Genomic DNA, 11,500 nt, shown 5'->3' with positions numbered 1-11,500 from the left:
TAAAATAGTTCAGGGATGTGTGTGTGTGGAAATATATATACATTTTTGTCACTGGAAATATATATATATATATTTATTTTTTCCACTGGAAATACATATTTTCCACTGGAAATATATATATAGAGAAAGATGGATAAATATAGATATATTTTCCACTGGAAATACATATAGATATATTTTCCAGTGGAATTATATATTATACATAAAATATATATTAATTATATATAAATATGTAAATATAAATATATTTTTTATGAAGAAGAAATATTCGTTCTTCATAAACCTAAACCATATGAAATAGCTCCCTTAAAATTAAATAACAAAGATTTTTTGAAAGTGCCTGAACATGGCCCTTATTTCATATAAACTGCAGAAACATTTAGTTCTTTAGAAGACAATACTATTCACTTTTGATTAAAAGACGGTAAATTAAATTAAATCAATGACAAGATATATTTTATTCAGTCCTCTAGAATTTAAAGCCTATGGACTTATATTAAAATGAAAACATTTTTACTAAATGTCATTTTGAGGTTAACTTTTCCTTTCAGTTCTCAGTTCTACACATCCAGTGCCATGAGAATGGATGTATAAATGAATGGCCGATTAGATAATTTTCCAAATGGATAATCAATGAAATCCGAGCATGCTGGTTGGTGTGCAGTTGAGAGAGCATTTATAGGCTCGATTCCTGCCACAAGTGAACTGATTGAAATCACCAGTAGAGGTTTTTCTAAATACAATACCATTGTTGTTTTTATTAGAATGATTTCTATCATTTTAATGTGTGTCACACTGAATACATTTATGCACATTTATTCATGTCAAAAGGAAAAATTAATGTTGTGATGTTGATTCCTTGAAAAAGTATTTTGAAACTCTTTACAATGAACATTAATTGGTACTTTAAACCATGCTTTCAGCTTACAGTTTAAGGAAGCTAATGACTAAAACATACTAGTAGCCCCTATCCCTGGAGACAGTTCTTTGATTAGGACTGAATTTTGTCAGAAAAAACAATGGAGACTTGCCTTGCTCCTGTCATGTTAAAAAAAAATGATAATTTAATTGTACATTTAAAAATATAACTAAGAGAGTATAATTGGATGGTTTGTAACACAAAAGATAAATCCTTGAGGAAATGGATATCCCATTTATCCTGATGTGATTATTACACATTGTATGCTTGTATCAAAATATCCCATATACCCCATAAATATATACACCATGTACCCACAAAAATCTAAAAAACATAAAAAAAAATCTAATGGATCGGAAATTTAGATTTGATCCAATCTAGTAGTTTATTCATGTAGTTAAAATGATTTATTAGAGAGCTAAAACAATATTTATATTTTTTCACACATTTATATTTAATCATTTGATTGGAAAGAAAGGAAGAGGGAATGGCAAGGATAATCATAGCTTCAAATCTATTTTTAATGAACTTTTACTCCCTCAAGAGAGTTATTTATCGTTCTTCACAGGCTAAGCTCTTATTTGCCATTTTATAAAATTAGAAGTACTCCTTTTTTAGTCAAAAACATACTGAGACATCAGTTCTATAATCTGCATTAATGATTTCTTATATTGCTTTCAATCATTAAGGTTTTTTTTAATACTTTAATTTGAATTCTTTGTAACTTGTTCTTTAGGTGAAATTAAAATAGAAGAGAATCCCTTTGTTGTTTAAAGCTTCAGGCTAAAGAACTTCAGTTTATTTAGCCAGTTCATCTAAGACTCACCTTACCTTCTTTATGTAATTTTAAAATATACAATTAAGTTGTTACTGTCTATAGTCACCTACTATGTACCCATAACATTTTTTAAAAATAACTTAAAACATTTAGAAAAAGACTCACCTTACCATACCACACTTGTTCAAGTTCTCTCCTAATTAAAACTCTACATATAATTCACAATACATAACAGTACCAGGAGAAAAAAAAAGCTGTTAATAGTGGGGTCTTGTTTAGTTCAAATAAAATTGGTGTTGAGTAGGTACAGGTGTGCAAAGGACATTGATCTGGGCTTCACATGCCTCATCTTTAAAATATGAAATAAAAGGAACATAATGCCTACAGAAAACAATTGATTTGGATCACAACCAAGCAACTGCATGTGAAAATATTTTATTAGTTACATGAGACTATAAAAGTAATGTTTTAATGTATATATGTATATGCATATATGCCTATCAATAAGGTATAATATTAAATATGTTAAAGTGTCAAACAAGTATTAGAATTGTGATGTCACATATCTTATATTTCAAAATATACCCCACACTTTTCCAAATTTTTATATTATAATCCTTTTAGTTGCTTATTCATTTTTCCCAGTAAGACTTAATGTAGCATAATATAGAATCCTAAATAATTAGTAATGTGTAGAAATATAAACAGATATACAAAAGTGTGGCCGGGCACAGTGGCTCATGCCTGTAATCCCAACATTCTGGGAGGCCAAGGCTGAAGGATCACTTGAGGTCAGGTGTTCAAGACTAGCCTGGCCAACATGGTGAAACCCCATCTCTACTAAAAATACAAAAATTAACTGGGCATCACAGCGGGTGCTTGTATTCCCAGCTATTCGGAGGGCTGAGGCAAGAGAATCATTTGTACCCGGGAGGCGGAGGTTGCAATCAGCTGAGATCACATCATTGCTTGAGTCAATTATAAAGTACACAATGTTCGAAATAGAAAGGGTAGTGAACTGTTAAGAAACAAATATGCTGAAATACATAGGAAACTAATTACTGTTAAATAGTGCTCTGGTTTTAAACTGTTTCAGTAATACTCAATGCTCTATTAAGTTGGAACCCTCCCATGTTAAACTGGCATTTCATAATATTTAGTTTTATGCTTCTGACAGAAGTCTTTTAATGAACAATAAGAATATAATTTGTTTCTCAGAATCGTGTTAATTTGCCTATTTTGAAATTTGGATTCTGGAAAGGATAACACAAATGATTTGATTTTTTTCTGAAAATCTTTTCCTTCTAAGTTTTCTTTCGAAATTAATCCTTAGATATTTATTATAGTGAATAGCAATGTTAACTACTGAATACTAAATTGCTGAGATCAACTTAAAAGCTTTCTGGTTTTGACTCACTGACATTTGTATACCTGTGTACATTTGTTTTAATTGATTTTTTAAATAATATCTTTCCAATCACTAATGACTATAAATTATTTTACTGCCATTTATTTTTAAAAGTACTTCAAAATAATACTTTGTATTTTAATTTTAAAACAGTTGGATGTTAAAATGCAATATTTTAATCAAGAAGAAATATCATGAGAAAAACATTAGTAATGAAGAAGGTAAGAGCTATAGAAAGATGAGGCTTCTATTATTTACAAAGCTAATCTTTAATATATGATTTTTTTTCTGACATACATAAATACCACCATTATAAAACAGTTTTAAAGTTAGTTTTAATAGACTGCTTTCTTATATTGCTTGTCAAAGAGAATAATGAAAAATAACCTCTAATAAATATTATTATTATTCAAATCACATTTGGCCACCAGAGCCATTATTTCTTAAATCATTATACTCTGGAAGAATTGACAGAAATACAATCTCTCAATTTAGGTTATGGAAATTACTTTCAGAAATAGACATTAAAGGATTCCAAAAATTTTAAAAATAGCTATCAAAACAGCAATCAGTGAAGCAAAGCATATTCTTGTAAAAATCAGCTCATGAATGCCATCTGCTTTGCAATAGGATACTGGCTTAAACACTAGAACAAAAAGATTTTAATAAGAAGTTTGCCTATTACTAAAAACTTTCTAAAATTATTAAACAAGTCTAAGGGGACGAAATAGCTTCAACGATTAATAGCCTATGTACTTTTAAGGCCACATAGAGGTGATAACATTTTAATTGTAGCTATTTTTTTTAGCACAAAAAGTAGTGTGTCCTATCATTGCCAAAATGTGATATTTCTGAAATATACAAACTATTTTTTTGATAGAAAAATCACTAAGAAAAATGTTATACTTTAAGAGAGATAAATCTTGAAAATTTATTTCAAGATTAGGTAACTTCTAGCTCTAAAAAATTCTTTGAATTTACATTGCTATGCAATAGATAATGTCACTTTTCTCCCCGACTTTGTAGACAGCATGCTACAGTAACCTTCTGATTGAAGTTATTGATCATCTGGGTTAGGATGTGAATCAGTCTCATTGTGCAGAAGAAAGAGAAAGGGTGTAAGGAAGGCATTTTGGAGCTCTGGTTTATGGAATCCTCATAAACATGGTGCTAGAGATAATCCACAGATACATGCAAAAATACTAGATGGAAATAAATGGAGAAAGTATAGTGTGGTCCATGTACAAAATGGAAGAAAAACAAACAGGAAACAGAAGTAAAAATTGTAACGCTGGGCCAGGTGCGGTGGCTCACGCCTGTAATGCCACCACTCTGAACAGAAATCTGTATGTAGGAGTGAGCATACATATATCTGGGGAGAGAAAGGCACAGACATGTGCCCTGGGTGGGGGTGAGGTTGGCACATCCAACGAACAGCACGGCCTATGGTCGGAGCAGAGTGAGGAGGGGAAAAAGTTTGGACAGTGATCAATAAGGTCATGAAACAAGCAGCGATCACATCACATGTGGCCTTGTTAAGAAATTTCTAATGTATTTTGAATTTGATGAGATCTTAATAGAGTTTAAACTGTGCTGCAAGTAACATAATCTGATGTACACTTAAAAAAATCACTCTAGGTGCTGTTTAGAGAATTGATGGTAGTAAAGGCAAGTGTAGAAGGAGTCCAAGGGCTGTGCACATTCTAAATGAAAGATGATGGTGGCTCTGGTCTATGATCCTCATAGCCACAGGAAATAAATCCAAACTTTGTAAGGCAGCAGATTAGATCTCCAGTGACCTGGCCCTCACTCGACTTTCTGGTTGTATTTACAGTAAACCCTTTTCTCTTCCTCTTTGCTTTACATCTGTTCATCAATCTGAAACTTTGTCCATTTATTCCCTCTAGTTACAATCACCTCCATTTTTCTCTTCATGGTCCAGCAGAGGTCTCAATCTTCATGACTCAGACCTCTTCTTTGCAACCTCTCCTGACACTTTCAGGAGGAGGACAGATTGATTCAGAATCTGATAGAGTATAAAACTTATCTTTTAACCTGTATTATATGTGTCACAGTGTTGTTTCAGTGCCTACTGAGTGGTGTAAGTTTTTTCAATCTTACTGGTCTGTGAAAATTAACAACCTGTAAACTGCTGAGCTAGCCTTCTTAAATTCACATTACTACGAATATCCCTAAGAAAATTATTTTTTTCAGTATAGTTAATACTTAGTAATTCACACTTATAATTAAGAAATTTATTTACTTTAAAATAGGCTCAAAGTATGTCTAGACATTTGCCTAGAAATTATAAAATTCACATCTTAGACTCATAGTCTCTAGAGTGTTAAAAACACTGCCTGTGTATAAAATGATCTACCTGTGCATGTAATAAGACAATACCTTTGAATTTGTACTATTCCGTATTAAAGTATGGATTTAACTTGACCAACTGGAAAAAGAACCACTGAATTGTGCTTTGAGGCTCAGAACACCTAGGGTTTTTCAGATTCTGGGTATTATTTGCTAGTTCTATTCAACTTCCTTTATGATTAGCTTATCAATATTGCTGACACAATCAGTAATACAACCTTTACAACCCATTGTATCAATTTCCAAATGGATACATTTCCAAATCCAAAGTGCATACTTTGTGAGGAAAAAAATATTGATAACTTGAGACTCTTTGTTAGCTGAGTTCATCTGAATTAAAGGTACAGGGATACATACTATGTAAATAGTAAATATTCCACCTGGAAAGCCTGTTCTTTCTAGTAATGGAAGTCTTCACTATTGCTTTGAAAATACTGCCAAAAATCATATTTCAAAGTTGTTCACATAACTCTTTAAGTGAATTTCTAGAACAAACTTATAAAAAAACCCTATATATTATAACTAACTTAAAAATCACTTTTCAACAATATTAATAGGTTAAATTCTGGAAACAACACTACGCATGAAATAATTCTCCGTATACTGGATGAAATCTCAATATACCAGAGGTTTCCTGATTCTATAGTTATTACCTCTCCCCTTGACGTGAAAACAGCTTTACTTTTAGCTTATGTAAATATGTAATAATACAATTCTACTAGAAAACTAGAAAACAAACATAAATTTATAATTTACTATTATGACCATTGATGGCTATATACCTACAAGTAGACTTACAGTCATATATCATGACATATTTTTCAGCCCACAGCCAGTGTTTAACACATATGGGTCAGTGGAAATGTAACACTGTCTCAGAAAAACCTACTTAGAAGCTTCAGGGTTCAAAACCTAGAGCTCAGTAATCATGCATTAGGGGAACTTCTAATTTGAACAGAAGTCTTGTTCTAAATTGAGCTATTACATCTGTCAATCACTTTCTGGATAGTTATGTATATTAGATTTTCTTAAGTAGGAAATATCTGGTTTATATCTGATTATCAACATTTCTTATTCTCTGTTATACAGATCTTCACAGATACATCTGTATATGTTCTTTTCCCCTTGAAGCATACCTATATATTTGAAAATAATTATATTATCCAAAGAAACATGAAAAATTATTTTCGCTTCTGTGAGCACTAGGACTAAGGTTTACCTGAGTTTAGATTAATAAAGTTGCCAGAAATAAAATAAGCATGGATGAACTATGATGATTATATTACACTTTTATCTGTCTGCCTCAGAAATGTTCTCTTTTGACCAGTAAGTGTTCCAAGCCTTTTAATGAAAACATTCTGGCTGGAGGAAGAGGATACTGACAAGATGATCTCTCCCACTAAATATCCATGGTCTAAATTTATAGTCACCTTTTGCATTATCTGTTTAATGTTTCCTATAATGCCTGAAAATGAATATTATGTTTACTGAAATCACAGTTACAGTTGACATTTGGGAGATTTTGATATAAGAATAAGACTTTCGATTTCATTGTCTTAAAATAATAAAATCATTTTCTTCACATAATGTTTTCTTTCTTTGGTATTTTTAAGGAATGTATGGTTTTCTACACACACAAACACGCACACACACACATACATAGTGTAAATTTCTAAGGCAATAATCTTCACTCTAATCTAGTATTAGGTTTCTAAGGTACCAGGAGTCTGACTACCTTCTAAAAGTCTGAAAACACATGATTAACAACTCATCCATTGCCTTCCAACTGAAAAGAATCACTCTTACCGTATAGCCCTCGGTATACTGAAAAGGAGCCCTGGAACTTTCGTCTGCTGTTGGACTCAGAGGCTTGGGGTCAGACATAGAACGCTGCATCATCTTGGCTGCCTTAGGACTTGCTGGGGGAACTTTAGCCATATCTGGATGCAGTACTTTCTGTGGACTTATATCATCAGGGAGGGGTTTTTCATAAGGTACAAAGGCTGATTCTAAGGCTTTGCCTGGTGAAAGTGGTGAGATGGGTGAATAAAGGACTTTGGGGGATTTGGGTGGGGAAGGAGCCAGCTGTACTGTGGAATCTGCCCGGAGGTGAGATGAATAACCAATCTCTAAAGGTGTTGGGCGTTTCTTGTCTTTGGGTGGAGATGTGGCACTCAGGTATTGAGGACTTTGTGTGTCTGAATCTGCTTCTGTTTGACATCCTAAACTGCCCCCTTTGTAAGTCTTTTCAGGTGCTGAAATGTGTTTAATTATTTCTACCTTGGCATCCACTCGTGCCCGTATGGAGGGTGTTCTTATGGTTCCAACTGGTTCAGTTTGCACAGATATCTCTGCTACCGTTTGAACTGCTATGCTGGAGACTTTGGAAAGGGGTTTGGTCTTGTCAGCCTCTGTCATGCTGTCACCATATTTCCCTACACGAGCTTTCCTCCTTGATCTAGTAGGCACATCCCACTCATCCTGATCTTCATCATCAGTTTGGACGCTTGTATCCACACTCTTTTTAGTTCTCCTTCTCCTACTCACATAGCTCCGATCTGTGGCATCTTCGTCATCCGTTTGTACACCACTGTCCACTATCTTTTTAAAACTTCGGGGATCATCTGCCATATTTTCTCCCATTTCATCATACTGTCCTCGGACTTTAGCTCCAGAACTTCTCTTTTTGGGCTGTTTTTCCTCTTTTACAACAACATCTGTTAGAGGTATTTCTGAAACAGTGCTCAGGATACCAGGTGGGGCAATGTACTGAGTAACACCATCAGACTGAACGGTGTACCATCCTTGGCTTTGTGGTATTTCAATTGCCACAACAGCTGAAGCTGTAGTGGTTGCATCTTCAGTTGCCCAAAATTGACTGCCTTCTGGGGCAGCATACTGACCTTCCAAAATTGCCTGCTCTGTAGTGGTTTGTGGAGAAGCAGTTCCAGAAGGGTCATAGTTATACTGGTAGATCTGCCGAATCTTTTGCTCCTCCAGCTGCTGGTGAAGCTGTTGTTGCAGCTGTTGGATCTGCTCAAGCTGTAACTGTTGCTGAGCTAACGTCTCCTGCCTCATCATGAACTGGGCTTGCCGCTCTTCTTCTTGCTGATAGAGAAGGTGTTGCTTCATAGACTGCAGCTCCTCCAACTTTTTCTGAACCATGATCTTTTCTTGTTCTCGGAATCTTTGAATTTCCTGACGTTCCCACTCCAATTCCTCAGCAAAGCGCTGTTGCTTAATTTTCTCCAGCTCCAGGAGCTCACGCTCCAAGTCTAGCTGCTGCTGTTGTTTATCTTCTTCAGGGACAATCAAAAGAGCACTTTCATCTCCCACCACTTCAGGAAACACTTCAGATGCTGTGGTTAAAGTGGGAACAGAGTCTATTGTCTCAGCAGTAAGAGACTCCATAGTAATAGTTTGCAAGCTGGCACTGATATCAATACCAGTTACTGCAATGTCCGTTTCAGAAGCACCTGTTGTTATAAAATACGATCTAGGCATTGGTTGGCTATGGTGCAGGGCAGGTAATGAAGTCACTGCATCAGTTGTATGAATACCAGACAAATCCCTCACTGTGGTGCTGAAAATGGAGCCGGGTTGTGTGGTGATAGCAAAGGTAGAGGGTGTTGGAGTTGCTACTGAAGAATAGACAACACCATTAGATGACCTCAAAACACTCCCCACACAATACTGGGGTCCTGGCGGTGGTGTCATTCTTGCTGTGGAATACTGTGGGGTACTAATCCCAACTCCTGAAATGACTTGTCGTGTTTCTGGATATGGACCTGCAGTCTTGCTTGAATAATCCATTACCTCACCTGAAATACAGGGCAGAGTTATAGTCCAGTTCCCAGAATGAATGCTGCTTTTTGAGTTTGAAAACCCTCTCATCTTGATGAACATAATGAATGAGACTGCATGCAAATCCACAGGTTAACCTAATTAGATGCGGAATGAAAGCAATGTTGAACATGCAGGCACATGCAGGTGATTTTGAGCAGAACAAATTTTTTTTTAACATGAAGGAACAAAAGCGCACATGTACTCCAAAATATGCTGCTAAAACATCCAAAGAAAGAGAAAAAGTAACAAAACTGGAAAAGGAACCACATTTTCATCCTGAAATGAGATGAGGAACACCATAATTATATTTCAAGGAAAGGTCTGCTGCCACATCATACTGACCTGTAGTAACTCTCCCTGAAGTCAGATCTACTGCTGTGTCAGTTCCTTCAGAATAATCAAAAGCATTCTTACTTTTATAGAAAAAATGTCCAGCTTCTGCTAAATTTGTGTCAGACATGGAAGGCTTCATTCCCCCAATCCCTCTATAACCATATGGCCCTGATCGATCATACTGATAGTGGTCATCCCTATAACCAAAACGATCCTCAGGAAGAGTAGTTGCAGGCTGCTGTGCTGTGCAGCTCCTTCCAAACGGTAGTTTATAAACCACATCACAGCACACAGCTCTTCTCCCTGCTGTTAAGTCAACGGGTTTTTCATCATCTTCTATTATTTTGGTCATCACACTTGAAGTAGACTCATCCATTGTTACGACTGTTCTATGAGACTTGGTTGTACTGAGATCCACTACTTCCCCATCAGTGATCCCCTGGGATATGGTGCTATCAGTCCATCCATTTGTGACACCAACAGGAGGCGCAGTGACAGGTTTTGTAACAGCCAATGTCATTGCATGTGCTGGAGTACCTAGAGATAAGTTTATCGGCGCTTCTTCCCTAGCTATAGGAAAGACCTGGTCACTTGGTATCCTGTATGGGGGCTCAGCATGCTTTGATGTTGTAAGCTGGAGTGGTGTTGTCATTGCACGTTCTACACCCACGAGGCTTTCTGTGCCTGTAGTGTAACTTGCACTAGCTGTGCATGTGACAAAGGTCACTGTCTCAGTGGGCAGAGATACAGGAGTCACTATTGATGATGTTACACTAAGATTTATAATAGAGGGTTGGACAGCACTAATTTGTTTCCCATAAACTTCATTTGTTGTGATCTGCCTTTTCACATCCATTGTAGAAGCAGAAAGATCAATACATTTATCAGTTGTTTCAACTTCTACCTTTGGTACTGTACGCAAATCAATTACATCACCAACAAGTTGCAATTTTCCATCTTCTTTATACTGAGGCTTCTCTAAATGTAGGTTATCTAGAGCAAGAGGCTCTGGAGGAATTGTTATGGAAATGCTGCTGAGACCAACACTAGGAGTTGTACTTCCGGTTGCTGAAACCTCAGTCTTGGAAACTTCAGTAGTGACAAACTGTGTAACTGACATGGGAGTTGCTTGAAATGAAGAGGGTGCTGTGACAGGGGTAGGAGAAAATGTCTGTAAAGCTCCAGAGATATAGAAGGTCTGTTCTGATGAACTTGGAACTTCTACAGCTGTCATAGGAGGAATTACAGAAAACACAGGTTCAACAGAAACCAGATCTTTGGAGGGTGATCCCAAGGGCCAACTGGTAATTGCTTGACTAGCAGAAGCATCTGTTGGAGTCCCAGGTTCAGATGGCAATGTAATAACTACATAAGTTTCCGTGAGGGATTTGGAAAATCTTGGTGAGGACTTGTTGGAGTGTGGGGAAAGTGGGGAGGTAGGGGAAGGCAATTTATAATCTGCTGAAGTCACTAAATTTAAGGTCATACTTGAAGTTAAAGATAGGCCTGTTGGTTTGGGGTGTATATCTATTGGTTTTTGTGTAGTTGCTGGAATCTGAGGAATCACTGGTTTGGGGGCGATTGGAGGTTTGCTTGGCTCAGGCCTGTGGGTAAATACAAGTCCAGATGGAATTGAAGATGGCTTAGGAGGAACAGGAGGAGGTGCGGTGGTACATATTCTTGTAACAGGTAATCCACTACTTCTCAGAACAGCTGTGGTCTCTACAGTAGTAACAGCATCAAACAGAGGTGTAGCTGTAGTCACTGGAGCTGTAACTGTTAACTTTTTTTTAGGAAGAATAGTTGGTTTAGGTGAAGTTGGTGGAGGAAGTGGTGGGGGAGGAGG

General features: G+C 36.2%; 1 protein-coding gene across 1 annotated transcript in view; it reads right to left on the bottom strand.

Annotated features, from left to right (window-relative positions):
* Positions 1–11,500, bottom strand: part of LOC105550981 (protein piccolo) — a gene marked incomplete at its 3' end in the record, with an annotated part of 283,932 nt that overhangs the window by 59,906 nt on the left and 212,526 nt on the right. Inside the window, exons 7-8 of the mRNA XM_011996071.1 lie at positions 9,664–11,500; positions 7,282–9,296 (exon numbers count right to left, since the gene is read on the bottom strand). Coding sequence (XP_011851461.1) covers positions 7,282–9,296; positions 9,664–11,500 — 3,852 coding nt within the window. The remainder of the gene's footprint in view (positions 1–7,281; positions 9,297–9,663) is intronic.

Source organism: Mandrillus leucophaeus, unplaced genomic scaffold (genome assembly GCF_000951045.1).
Source record: "Mandrillus leucophaeus isolate KB7577 unplaced genomic scaffold, Mleu.le_1.0 Scaffold50, whole genome shotgun sequence".
Lineage (NCBI taxonomy): Eukaryota > Metazoa > Chordata > Mammalia > Primates > Cercopithecidae > Mandrillus > Mandrillus leucophaeus.
Note: the sequence above shows the minus strand (reverse complement) of the source record. Positions and strands in the feature narration are given on the sequence as shown.